The 14,682-nt window shown below is 33.0% G+C and overlaps 1 protein-coding gene across 1 annotated transcript in view; it reads right to left on the bottom strand.

The window, feature by feature from the left end:
- The window catches only part of LOC128241029 (A-kinase anchor protein 12-like), a 67,049-nt gene that overhangs the window by 34,003 nt on the left and 18,364 nt on the right, over positions 1-14,682 (bottom strand). Inside the window, exons 22-40 of the mRNA XM_052958013.1 lie at positions 13,572-13,623; positions 13,201-13,241; positions 11,982-12,033; positions 11,611-11,651; positions 10,392-10,443; positions 10,021-10,061; positions 8,802-8,853; positions 8,431-8,471; positions 7,212-7,263; positions 6,841-6,881; positions 5,737-5,788; positions 5,366-5,406; positions 4,147-4,198; positions 3,776-3,816; positions 3,245-3,296; positions 2,874-2,914; positions 1,657-1,708; positions 1,287-1,327; positions 68-119 (exon numbers count right to left, since the gene is read on the bottom strand). Of these exons, the coding sequence (XP_052813973.1) occupies positions 68-119; positions 1,287-1,327; positions 1,657-1,708; positions 2,874-2,914; positions 3,245-3,296; positions 3,776-3,816; positions 4,147-4,198; positions 5,366-5,406; positions 5,737-5,788; positions 6,841-6,881; positions 7,212-7,263; positions 8,431-8,471; positions 8,802-8,853; positions 10,021-10,061; positions 10,392-10,443; positions 11,611-11,651; positions 11,982-12,033; positions 13,201-13,241; positions 13,572-13,623 (889 nt within the window). The remainder of the gene's footprint in view (positions 1-67; positions 120-1,286; positions 1,328-1,656; positions 1,709-2,873; positions 2,915-3,244; positions 3,297-3,775; positions 3,817-4,146; positions 4,199-5,365; positions 5,407-5,736; positions 5,789-6,840; positions 6,882-7,211; positions 7,264-8,430; positions 8,472-8,801; positions 8,854-10,020; positions 10,062-10,391; positions 10,444-11,610; positions 11,652-11,981; positions 12,034-13,200; positions 13,242-13,571; positions 13,624-14,682) is intronic.

Raw genomic sequence — 14,682 nt, 5'->3', positions numbered from 1 at the left:
TTATGATATTGCTTATTATTATACAATATCGAGCCATTTATAAATTGGCAAGAACAATAAAACTTACCGAGGATTTTATATGCCCCTTCTCTTCTTCTTTTGGTGAACCGTGTACTGGTCTTTTAAAGGGAACAGATTACTTTTAAATATCGAACCAATACCATTTTGCAAAATTCTGCCACAATACTGATTTCAATATTCTGTACGTGGAAAATATAGTCTATTTCTATCAGTTCATATGTAATTATGGTATAGTATGTACAAGAGAGTGAACTTTGAATTCACGGTATCTCAATATCACTTTGAAAACATATGAAAGGATTTTCATGAGTGAAGAAGGAAACATGTGAATAGTATACCGAATAAAGAAAAGCAAGCTCTTTGTGTATCAAAGGTTTCAAATTAGGTCATTTTATGAACACAAAAACAAGCTGCAACAACATTCATTATTTACTATAACATATTTGACGCAACACTGGAACAACCATAGTACTCAAAAGCAAAGTCGACCAATACGTGTTTCTGCCGTTTTGATTGCCTACTAAACTCGCCAAATACGGGATCATATGAATGGACCATTTTCATTGGCTGTAGAAACTAGCTCTGATACGAGAATGCTAAAAATTATTTAATTTGGCAGCCACTTTGTTTTTCGTTTTGACCGACTGTTTGAAAATATTGTGCTTTGTGCAAAACAAATTTGGAAATATTAGCCTATTACATTCTTCAACCGAATTGTTACGACAGTTGTGTTTAACCTGTTAGTGGATTTTATGACAATTATTTATTTTTATAACCGACAAATTGGATGACAAAGTTGATTATCTTCATTCGGTGCACAAGGTCGTTTCTAAAACATATCGTACAAACATATAACAATCAGTATTAATACTCTTCGAATCGAGGACGTTTCTCACATCAAAATGTGAACCAGGAAACATGGGCGTACCTGACAGTACTGTTATTGAATGAGTAAGTGATGCCCTTTTAAACAATATCAACTTCACATTCAGTCACCCCGGCATTAAAATTTAACATAATTACCAATGGCTTGATGCAATAAAAAGCTAATTTGTACATTGGATGCATTAACTGTACCATGAAAAGGCATTGACTTATAAGACGCTAAACAATATACCTTTTGCATATAGTTTATGCATGGGCAAAACACCCAGGAAACTGCAATGAATACGCTGTATACTAGGGCATAAATATAAGCAACGTAACAATTTACGAAAGGAATATCGAACCAAAATAAAATAAGAGGAACATATTAACAAACTTACGATTCCTGTAGTTTTGCTTCCTCGTTATCATCCAAAGTACTCTAAAACAAAACAAACAAAAAACATACCTGTAAGTATTTCCATAAAATTACCAAATAAGTTAATATTCATTTATGTCAAACAATAACAGAACGGTTCGGTTTGTGATCTGTAAGGCTTAAGAGGTTGTAGAGTAATTGCAATTATGATTTTTCCACTGAAACATGTCTTATGTATGGTGATTTGTGACAATTTGCCGAACAAAATATTCTAAAAATGCATTAAATCGAAGGTGCATATTGCGCAATGAGACAATTGACAACGTTATGATATTGCTTATTATTATACAATATCGAGCCATTTATAAATTGGCAAGAACAATAAAACTTACCGAGGATTTTATGTGCCCCTTCTCTTCTTCTTTTGGTGAACCGTGCACTGGTCTTTTAAAGGGAACAGATTACTTTTAAATATCGAACCAATACTATTTTGCAAAATTCTGCCACAATACTGATTTCAATATTCTGTACGTGGAAAGTATAGTCTATTTCTATCAGTTCATATGTAATTATGGTATAGTATGTACAAGAGAGTGAACTTTGAATTCACGGTATCTCAATATCACTTTGAAAACATATGAAAGGATTTTCATGAGTGAAGAAGGAAACATGTGAATAGTATACCGAATAAAGAAAAGCAAGCTCTTTGTGTATCAAAGGTTTCAAATTAGGTCATTTTATGAACACAAAAACAAGCTGCAACAACATTCATTATTTACTATAACATATTTGACGCAACACTGGAACAACCATAGTACTCAAACGCAAAGTCGACCAATACGTGTTTCTGACGTTTTGATTGCCTACTAAACTCGCCAAATACGGGATCATATGAATGGACCATTTTCATTGGCTGTAGAAACTAGCTCTGATACGAGAATACTAAAAATTATTTAATTTGGCAGCCACTTTTTTTTTCGTTTTGAACTACTGTTTGAAAATGTTGTGCCTTGTGAAAAACAAATTTGGAAATATTAGCTTATTACATTCTTCAACCGAATTGTTACGACAGTTGTGTTTAACCTGTTAGTGGATTTTATGACAATTATTTATTTTTATAACCGACAAATTGGATGACAAAGTTGATTATCTTCATTCGTCATAAGGTCGTTTCTAAAACATATCGTACAAACATATAACAATCAGTATTAATACTCTTCGAATCAAGGACGTTTCTCACATCAAACTGTGAACCAGGAAACATGGGCGTACCTGACAGTACTGTTATTGAATGAGTAAGTGATGCCCTTTTAAACAATATCAACTTCACATTCAGTCACCCCGGCATTAAAATTTAACATAATTACCAATGGCTTGATGCAATAAAAAGCTAATTTGTACATTGGATGCATTAACTGTACCATGAAAAGGCATTGACTTATAAGACGCTAAACAATATACCTTTTGCATATAGTTTATGCATGGGCAAAACATCCAGGGAACTGCAATGAATACGCTGTATACTAGGGCATAAATATAAGCAACGTAACAATTTACGAAAGAAATATCGAACCAAAATAAAATAAGAGGAACCTATAAACAAACTTACGATTCCTGTAGTTTTGCTTCCTCGTTATCATCCAAAGTACTCTAAAACAAAACAAACAAAAAACATACCTGTAAGTATTTCCTTAAAATTACCAAATATGTTAATATTCATTTATGTAAAACAATAACAGAACGGTTCGGTTTGTGATCTGTAAGGCTTAAGAGGTTGTAGAGTAATTGCAATTATGATTTTTCCACTGAAACATGTCTTATGTATGGTGATTTGTGACAATTTGCCGAACAAAATATTCTAAAAAATGCATTTAATCGAAGGTGCATATTGCACAATGAGACAATTGACAACGTTATGATATTGCTTATTATTATACAATATCGAGCCATTTATAAATTGGCAAGAACAAGAAAACTTACCGAGGATTTTATGTGCCCCTTCTCTTCTTCTTTTGGTGAACCGTGCACTGGTCTTTTAAAGGGAACAGATTACTTTTAAATATCGAACCAATACTATTTTGCAAAATTCTGCCACAATACTGATTTCAATATTCTGTACGTGGAAAGTATAGTCTATTTCTATCAGTTCATATGTAATTATGGTATAGTATGTACAAGAGAGTGAACTTTGAATTCACGGTATCTCAATATCACTTTGAAAACATATGAAAGGATTTTCATGAGTGAAGAAGGAAACATGTGAATAGTATACCGAATAAAGAAAAGCAAGCTCTTTGTGTATCAAAGGTTTCAAATTAGGTCATTTTATGAACACAAAAACAAGCTGCAACAACATTCATTATTTACTATAACATATTTGACGCAACACTGGAACAACCATAGTACTCAAACGCAAAGTCGACCAATACGTGTTTCTGACGTTTTGATTGCCTACTAAACTCGCCAAATACGGGATAAAATAAAATAAGAGGAACCTATAAACAAACTTACGATTCCTGTAGTTTTGCTTCCTCATTATCATCCAAAGTACTCTAAAACAAAACAAACAAAAAACATACCTGTAAGTATTTCCTTAAAAATACCAAATAAATTAATATTTATTGATGTAAAACAATAACAGAACGGTTCGGTTTGTGATCTGTAAGGCTTAAGAGGTTGTAGAGTAATTGCAATTATGTTTTTTCCACTGAAACATGTCTTATGTATGGTGATTTGTGACAATTTGCCGAACAAAATATTCTAAAAAATGCATTTAATCGAATGTGCATATTGCGCAATGAGACAATTGACAACGTTATGATATTGCTTATTATTATACAATATCGAGCCATTTATAAATTGGCAAGAACAATAAAACTTACCGAGGATTTTATGTGCCCATTCTCTTCTTCTTTTGGTGAACCGTGCACTGGTCTTTTAAAGGGAACAGATTACTTTTAAATATCGAACCAATACTATTTTGCAAAATTCTGCCACAATACTGATTTCAATATTCTGTACGTGGAAAGTATAGTCTATTTCTATCAGTTCATATGTAATTATGGTATAGTATGTACAACAGAGTGAACTTTGAATTCACGGTATCTCAATATCACTTTGAAAACATATGAAAGGATTTTCATGAGTGAAGAAGGAAACATGTGAATAGTATACCGAATAAAGAAAAGCAAGCTCTTTGTGTATCAATGGTTTCAAATTAGGTCATTTTATGAACACAAAAACAAGCTGCAACAACATTCATTATTTACTATAACATATTTGACGCAACACTGGAACAACCATAGTACTCAAAAGCAAAGTCGACCAATACGTGTTTCTGCCGTTTTGATTGCCTACTAAACTCACAAAATACGGGATAATATGAATGGACCATTTTGATTGGCTGTAGAAACTAGCTCTGATACGAGAATGCTAAAAATTATTTAATTTGGCAGCCACTTTGTTTTTCGTTTTGACCGACTGTTTGAAAATGTTGTGCTTTGTGCAAAACAAATTTGGAAATATTAGCCTATTACATTCTTCAACCGAATTGTTACGACAGTTGTGTTTAACCTGTTTGTGGATTTTATGACAATTATTTATTTTTATAACCGACAAATTGGATGACAAAGTTAATTATCTTCATTCGGTGCACAAGGTCGTTTCTAAAACATATCGTACAAACATATAACAATCAGTATTAATACTCTTCGAATCGAGGACGTTCTTCACATCAAACTGTGAACCAGGAAACATGGGCGCACCTGACAGTACTGTCTTTGAATGAGTAAGTGATGCCCTTTTAAACAATATCAACTTCACATTCAGTCACCCCGGCATTATAATTTAACATAATTACCAATGGCTTGATGCAACAAAAAGCTAATTTGTACATTGGATGCATTAACTGTACCATGAAAAGGCATTGACTTATAAGACGCTAAACAATATACCTTTTGCATATAGTTTATGCATGGGCAAAACACCCAGGGAACTGCAATGAATACGCTGTATACTAGGGCATAAATATAAGCAACGTAACAATTTACGAAAGGAATATCGAACCAAAATAAAATAAGAGGAACCTATAAACAAACTTACGATTCCTGTAGTTTTGCTTCCTCGTTATCATCCAAAGTACTCTAAAACAAAACAAACAAAAAACATACCTGTAAGTATTTCCTTAAAATTACCAAATAAGTTAATATTCATTTATGTAAAACAATAACAGAACGGTTCGGTTTGTGATCTGTAAGGCTTAACAGGTTGTAGAGTAATTGCAATTATGATTTTTCAACTGAAACATGTCTTATGTATGGTGATTTGTGACAATTTGCCGAACAAAATATTCTAAAAAATGCATTTAATCGAAGGTGCATATTGCGCAATGAGACAATTGACAACGTTATGATATTGCTTATTATTATACAATATCGAGCCATTTATAAATTGGCAAGAACAATAAAACTTACCGAGGATTTTATGTGCCCCTTCTCTTCTTCTTTTGGTGAACCGTGCACTGGTCTTTTAAAGGGAACAGATTACTTTTAAATATCGAACCAATACTATTTTGCAAAATTCTGCCACAATACTGATTTCAATATTCTGTACGTGGAAAGTATAGTCTATTTCTATCAGTTCATATGCAATTATGGTATAGTATGTACAACAGAGTGAACTTTGAATTCACGGTATCTCAATATCACTTTGAAAACATATGAAAGGATTTTCATGAGTGAAGAAGGAAACATGTGAATAGTATACCGAATAAAGAAAAGCAAGCTCTTTGTGTATCAATGGTTTCAAATTAGGTCATTTTATGAACACAAAAACAAGCTGCAACAACATTCATTATTTACTATAACATATTTGACGCAACACTGGAACAACCATAGTACTCAAAAGCAAAGTCGACCAATACGTGTTTCTGCCGTTTTGATTGCCTTCTAAACTCGCCAAATACGGGATCATATGAATGGACCATTTTAATTGTCTGTAGAAACTAGCTCTGATACGAGAATGCTAAAAATTATTTAATTTGGCAGCCACTTTGTTTTTCGTTTTGACCGACTGTTTGAAAATGTTGTGCCTTGTGCAAAACAAATTTGGAAATATTAGCCTATTACATTCTTCAACCGAATTGTTACGACAGTTGTGTTTAACCTGTTAGTGGATTTTATGACAATTATTTATTTTTATAACCGACCAATTGGATGACAAAGTTAAAACATGGGCGCACCTGACAGTACTGTCTTTGAATGAGTAAGTGATGCCCTTTTAAACAATATCAACTTCACATTCAGTCACCCCGGCATTATAATTTAACATAATTACCAATGGCTTGATGCAACAAAAAGCTAATTTGTACATTGGATGCATTAACTGTACCATGAAAAGGCATTGACTTATAAGACGCTAAACAATATACCTTTTGCATATAGTTTATGCATGGGCAAAACATCCATGGAACTGCAATGAATACGCTGTATACTAGGGCATAAATATAAGCAACGTAACAATTTACGAAAGAAATATCGAACCAAAATAAAATAAGAGGAACCTATAAACAAACTTACGATTCCTGTAGTTTTGCTTCCTCGTTATCATCCAAAGTACTCTAAAACAAAACAAACAAAAAACATACCTGTAAGTATTTCCTTAAAATTACCAAATATGTTAATATTCATTTATGTAAAACAATAACAGAACGGTTCGGTTTGTGATCTGTAAGGCTTAAGAGGTTGTAGAGTAATTGCAATTATGATTTTTCCACTGAAACATGTCTTATGTATGGTGATTTGTGACAATTTGCCGAACAAAATATTCTAAAAAATGCATTTAATCGAAGGTGCATATTGCGCAATGAGACAATTGACAACGTTATGATATTGCTTATTATTATACAATATCGAGCCATTTATAAATTGGCAAGAACAATAAAACTTACCGAGGATTTTATGTGCCCCTTCTCTTCTTCTTTTGGTGAACCGTGCACTGGTCTTTTAAAGGGAACAGATTACTTTTAAATATCGAACCAATACTATTTTGCAAAATTCTGCCACAATACTGATTTCAATATTCTGTACGTGGAAAGTATAGTCTATTTCTATCAGTTCATATGTAATTATGGTATAGTATGTACAACAGAGTGAACTTTGAATTCACGGTATCTCAATATCACTTTGAAAACATATGAAAGGATTTTCATGAGTGAAGAAGGAAACATGTGAATAGTATACCGAATAAAGAAAAGCAAGCTCTTTGTGTATCAATGGTTTCAAATTAGGTCATTTTATGAACACAAAAACAAGCTGCAACAACATTCATTATTTACTATAACATATTTGACGCAACACTGGAACAACCATAGTACTCAAAAGCAAAGTCGACCAATACGTGTTTCTGCCGTTTTGATTGCCTTCTAAACTCGCCAAATACGGGATCATATGAATGGACCATTTTCATTGTCTGTAAAAACAAGCTCTGATACGAGAATGCTAAAAATTATTTAATTTGGCAGCCACTTTGTTTTTCGTTTTGACCGACTGTTTGAAAATGTTGTGCCTTGTGCAAAACAATTTTGGAAATATTAGCCTATTACATTCTTCAACCGAATTGTTACGACAGTTGTGTTTAACCTGTTAGTGGATTTTATGACAATTATTTATTTTTATAACCGACAAATTGGATGACAAAGTTAATTATCTTCATTCGGTGCACAATGTCGTTTCTAAAACATATCGTACAAACATATAACAATCAGTATTAATACTCTTCGAATCGAGGACGTTCTTCACATCAAACTGTGAATCAGGAAACATGGGCGCACCTGACAGTACTGTCTTTGAATGAGTAAGTGATGCCCTTTTAAACAATATCAACTTCACATTCAGTCACCCCGGCATTATAATTTAACATAATTACCAATGGCTTGATGCAACAAAAAGCTAATTTGTACATTGGATGCATTAACTGTACCATGAAAAGGCATTGATTTATAAGACGCTAAACAATATACCTTTTGCATATAGTTTATGCATGGGCAAAACACCCAGGGAACTGCAATGAATACGCTGTATACTAGGGCATAAATATAAGCAACGTAACAATTTACGAAAGAAATATCGAACCAAAATAAAATAAGATGAACCTATAAACAAACTTACGATTCCTGTAGTTTTGCTTCCTCATTATCATCCAAAGTACTCTAAAACAAAACAAACAAAAAACATACCTGTAAGTATTTCCTTAAAAATACCAAATAAATTAATATTTATTGATGTAAAACAATAACAGAACGGTTCGGTTTGTGATCTGTAAGGCTTAAGAGGTTGTAGAATAATTGCAATTATGATTTTTCCACTGAAACATGTCTTATGTATGGTGATTTGTGACAATTTGCCGAACAAAATATTCTAAAAAACGCATTTAATCGAAGGTGCATATTGCGCAATGAGACAATTGACAACGTTATGATATTGCTTATTATTATACAATATCGAGCCATTTATAAATTGGCAAGAACAATAAAACTTACCGAGGATTTTATGTGCCCCTTCTCTTCTTCTTTTGGTGAACCGTGCACTGGTCTTTTAAAGGGAACAGATTACTTTTAAATATCGAACCAATACTATTTTGCAAAATTCTGCCACAATACTGATTTCAATATTCTGTACGTGGCGAGTATAGTCTATTTCTATCAGTTCATATGCAATTATGGTATAGTATGTACAACAGAGTGAACTTTGAATTCACGGTATCTCAATATCACTTTGAAAACATATGAAAGGATTTTCATGAGTGAAGAAGGAAACATGTGAATAGTATACCGAATAAAGAAAAGCAAGCTCTTTGTGTATCAAAGGTTTCAAATAAGGTCATTTTATGAACACAAAAACAAGCTGCAACAACATTCATTATTTACTATAACATATTTGACGCAACACTGGAACAACCATAGTACTCAAAAGCAAAGTCGACCAATACGTGTTTCTGCCGTTTTGATTGCCTACTAAACTCGCCAAATACGGGATCATATGAATGGACCATTTTCATTGGCTGTAGAAACTAGCTCTGATACGAGAATGCTAAAAATTATTTAATTTGGCAGCCACTTTGTTTTTCGTTTTGACCGACTGTTTGAAAATGTTGTGCCTTGTGCAAAACAAATTTGGAAATATTAGCCTATTACATTCTTCAACCGAATTGTTACGACAGTTGTGTTTAACCTGTTTGTGGATTTTATGACAATTTTTTATTTTTATAACCGACAAATTGGATGACAAAGTTAATTATCTTCATTCGGTGCACAAGGTCGTTTCTAAAACATATCGTACAAACATATAACAATCAGTATTAATACTCTTCGAATCGAGGACGTTCTTCACATCAAACTGTGAACCAGGAAACATGGGCGCACCTGACAGTACTGTCTTTGAATGAGTAAGTGATGCCCTTTTAAACAATATCAACTTCACATTCAGTCACCCCGGCATTATAATTTAACATAATTACCAATGGCTTGATGCAACAAAAAGCTAATTTGTACATTGGATGCATTAACTGTACCATGAAAAGGCATTGACGTATAAGACGCTAAACAATATACCTTTTGCATATAGTTTATGCATGGGCAAAACACCCAGGGAACTGCAATGAATACGCTGTATACTAGGGCATAAATATAAGCAACGTAACAATTTACGAAAGGAATATCGAACCAAAATAAAATAAGAGGAACCTATAAACAAACTTACGATTCCTGTAGTTTTGCTTCCTCGTTATCATCCAAAGTACTCTAAAACAAAACAAACAAAAAACATACCTGTAAGTATTTCCTTAAAATTACCAAATAAGTTAATATTCATTTATGTAAAACAATAACAGAACGGTTCGGTTTGTTATCTGTAAGGCTTAAGAGGTTGTAGAGTAATTGCAATTATGATTTTTCAACTGAAACATGTCTTATGTATGGTGATTTGTGACAATTTGCCGAACAAAATATTCTAAAAAACGCATTTAATCGAAGGTGCATATTGCGCAATGAGACAATTGACAACGTTATGATATTGCTTATTATTATACAATATCGAGCCATTTATAAATTGGCAAGAACAATAAAACTTACCGAGGATTTTATGTGCCCCTTCTCTTCTTCTTTTGGTGAACCGTGCACTGGTCTTTTAAAGGGAACAGATTACTTTTAAATATCGAACCAATACTATTTTGCAAAATTCTGCCACAATACTGATTTCAATATTCTGTACGTGGAAAGTATAGTCTATTTCTATCAGTTCATATGCAATTATGGTATAGTATGTACAACAGAGTGAACTTTGAATTCACGGTATCTCAATATCACTTTGAAAACATATGAAAGGATTTTCATGAGTGAAGAAGGAAACATGTGAATAGTATACCGAATAAAGAAAAGCAAGCTCTTTGTGTATCAATGGTTTCAAATTAGGTCATTTTATGAACACAAAAACAAGCTGCAACAACATTCATTATTTACTATAACATATTTGACGCAACACTGGAACAACCATAGTACTCAAAAGCAAAGTCGACCAATACGTGTTTCTGCCGTTTTGATTGCCTTCTAAACTCGCCAAATACGGGATCATATGAATGGACCATTTTAATTGTCTGTAGAAACTAGCTCTGATACGAGAATGCTAAAAATTATTTAATTTGGCAGCCACTTTGTTTTTCGTTTTGACCGACTGTTTGAAAATGTTGTGCCTTGTGCAAAACAATTTTGGAAATATTAGCCTATTACATTCTTCAACCGAATTGTTACGACAGTTGTGTTTAACCTGTTAGTGGATTTTATGACAATTATTTATTTTTATAACCGACAAATTGGATGACAAAGTTAATTATCTTCATTCGGTGCACAAGGTCGTTTCTAAAACATATCGTACAAACATATAACAATCAGTATTAATACTCTTCGAATCGAGGACGTTCTTCACATCAAACTGTGAATCAGGAAACATGGGCGCACCTGACAGTACTGTCTTTGAATGAGTAAGTGATGCCCTTTTAAACAATATCAACTTCACATTCAGTCACCCCGGCATTATAATTTAACATAATTACCAATGGCTTGATGCAACAAAAAGCTAATTTGTACATTGGATGCATTAACTGTACCATGAAAAGGCATTGATTTATAAGACGCTAAACAATATACCTTTTGCATATAGTTTATGCATGGGCAAAACACCCAGGGAACTGCAATGAATACGCTGTATACTAGGGCATAAATATAAGCAACGTAACAATTTACGAAAGAAATATCGAACCAAAATAAAATAAGATGAACCTATAAACAAACTTACGATTCCTGTAGTTTTGCTTCCTCATTATCATCCAAAGTACTCTAAAACAAAACAAACAAAAAACATACCTGTAAGTATTTCCTTAAAAATACCAAATAAATTAATATTTATTGATGTAAAACAATAACAGAACGGTTCGGTTTGTGATCTGTAAGGCTTAAGAGGTTGTAGAATAATTGCAATTATGATTTTTCCACTGAAACATGTCTTATGTATGGTGATTTGTGACAATTTGCCGAACAAAATATTCTAAAAAATGCATTTAATCGAAGGTGCATATTGCGCAATGAGACAATTGACAACGTTATGATATTGCTTATTATTATACAATATCGAGCCATTTATAAATTGGCAAGAACAATAAAACTTACCGAGGATTTTATGTGCCCCTTCTCTTCTTCTTTTGGTGAACCGTCCACTGGTCTTTTAAAGGGAACAGATTACTTTTAAATATCGAACCAATACTATTTTGCAAAATTCTGCCACAATACTGATTTCAATATTCTGTACGTGGAAAGTATAGTCTATTTCTATCAGTTCATATGTAACTATAGTATAGTATGTACAACAGAGTGAACTTTGAATTCACGGTATCTCAATATCACTTTGAAAACATATGAAAGGATTTTCATGAGTGAAGAAGGAAACATGTGAATAGTATACCGAATAAAGAAAAGCAAGCTCTTTGTGTATCAATGGTTTCAAATTAGGTCATTTTATGAACACAAAAACAAGCTGCAACAACATTCATTATTTACTATAACATATTTGACGCAACACTGGAACAACCATAGTACTCAAAAGCAAAGTCGACCAATACGTGTTTCTGCCGTTTTGATTGCCTTCTAAACTCGCCAAATACGGGATCATATGAATGGACCATTTTCATTGTCTGTAAAAACAAGCTCTGATACGAGAATGCTAAAAATTATTTAATTTGGCAGCCACTTTGTTTTTCGTTTTGACCGACTGTTTGAAAATGTTGTGCCTTGTGCAAAACAATTTTGGAAATATTAGCCTATTACATTCTTCAACCGAATTGTTACGACAGTTGTGTTTAACCTGTTAGTGGATTTTATGACAATTATTTATTTTTATAACCGACAAATTGGATGACAAAGTTAATTATCTTCATTCGGTGCACAAGGTCGTTTCTAAAACATATCGTACAAACATATAACAATCAGTATTAATACTCTTCGAATCGAGGACGTTCTTCACATCAAACTGTGAATCAGGAAACATGGGCGCACCTGACAGTACTGTCTTTGAATGAGTAAGTGATGCCCTTTTAAACAATATCAACTTCACATTCAGTCACCCCGGCATTATAATTTAACATAATTACCAATGGCTTGATGCAACAAAAAGCTAATTTGTACATTGGATGCATTAACTGTACCATGAAAAGGCATTGATTTATAAGACGCTAAACAATATACCTTTTGCATATAGTTTATGCATGGGCAAAACACCCAGGGAACTGCAATGAATACGCTGTATACTAGGGCATAAATATAAGCAACGTAACAATTTACGAAAGAAATATCGAACCAAAATAAAATAAGATGAACCTATAAACAAACTTACGATTCCTGTAGTTTTGCTTCCTCATTATCATCCAAAGTACTCTAAAACAAAACAAACAAAAAACATACCTGTAAGTATTTCCTTAAAAATACCAAATAAATTAATATTTATTGATGTAAAACAATAACAGAACGGTTCGGTTTGTGATCTGTAAGGCTTAAGAGGTTGTAGAATAATTGCAATTATGATTTTTCCACTGAAACATGTCTTATGTATGGTGATTTGTGACAATTTGCCGAACAAAATATTCTAAAAAATGCATTTAATCGAATGTGCATATTGCGCAATGAGACAATTGACAACGTTATGATATTGCTTATTATTATACAATATCGAGCCATTTATAAATTGGCAAGAACAATAAAACTTACCGAGGATTTTATGTGCCCCTTCTCTTCTTCTTTTGGTGAACCGTCCACTGGTCTTTTAAAGGGAACAGATTACTTTTAAATATCGAACCAATACTATTTTGCAAAATTCTGCCACAATACTGATTTCAATATTCTGTACGTGGAAAGTATAGTCTATTTCTATCAGTTCATATGTAACTATAGTATAGTATGTACAACAGAGTGAACTTTGAATTCACGGTATCTCAATATCACTTTGAAAACATATGAAAGGATTTTCATGAGTGAAGAAGGAAACATGTGAATAGTATACCGACTAAAGAAAGGCAAGCTCTTTGTGTATCAATGGTTTCAAATTAGGTCATTTTATGAACACAAAAACAAGCTGCAACAACATTCATTATTTACTATAACATATTTGACGCAACACTGGAACAACCATAGTACTCAAAAGCAAAGTCGACCAATACGTGTTTCTGCCGTTTTGATTGCCTACTAAACTCGCCAAATACGGGATCATATGAATGGACCATTTTACTTGTCTGTAGAAACTAGCTCTGATACGAGAATGCTAAAAATTATTTAATTTGGCAGCCACTTTGTTTTTCGTTTTGACCGACTGTTTGAAAATGTTGTGCCTTGTGCAAAACAAATTTGGAAATATTAGCCTATTACATTCTTCAACCGAATTGTTACGACAGTTGTGTTTAACCTGTTAGTGGATTTTATGACAATTATTTATTTTTATAACCGACAAATTGGATGACAAAGTTGATTATCTTCATTCGGTGCACAAGGTCGTTTCTAAAACATATCGTACAAACATATAACAATCAATATTAATACTCTTCGAATCGAGGACGTTTTTCACATCAAACTGTGAACCAGGAAACATGGGCGCACCTGACAGTACTGTCTTGGAATGAGTAAGTGATGCCCTTTTAAACAATATCAACTTCATATTCAGTCACCCCGGCATTATGATTTAACATAATTACCAATGGCTTTATGCAATAAAAAGCTAATTTGTACATTGGATGCATTAACTGTACCATGAAAAAGGCATTGACGTATAAGACGCTAAACAATATACCTTTTGCATATAGTTTATGCATGGGCAAAACACCCAGGG

The sequence above is a fragment of the Mya arenaria genome, chromosome 7 (assembly GCF_026914265.1).
Source record: "Mya arenaria isolate MELC-2E11 chromosome 7, ASM2691426v1".
Lineage (NCBI taxonomy): Eukaryota > Metazoa > Mollusca > Bivalvia > Myida > Myidae > Mya > Mya arenaria.
The sequence above is the reverse complement of the archived record's forward strand: the minus strand, read 5'-3'. Positions and strand labels throughout refer to the sequence as shown.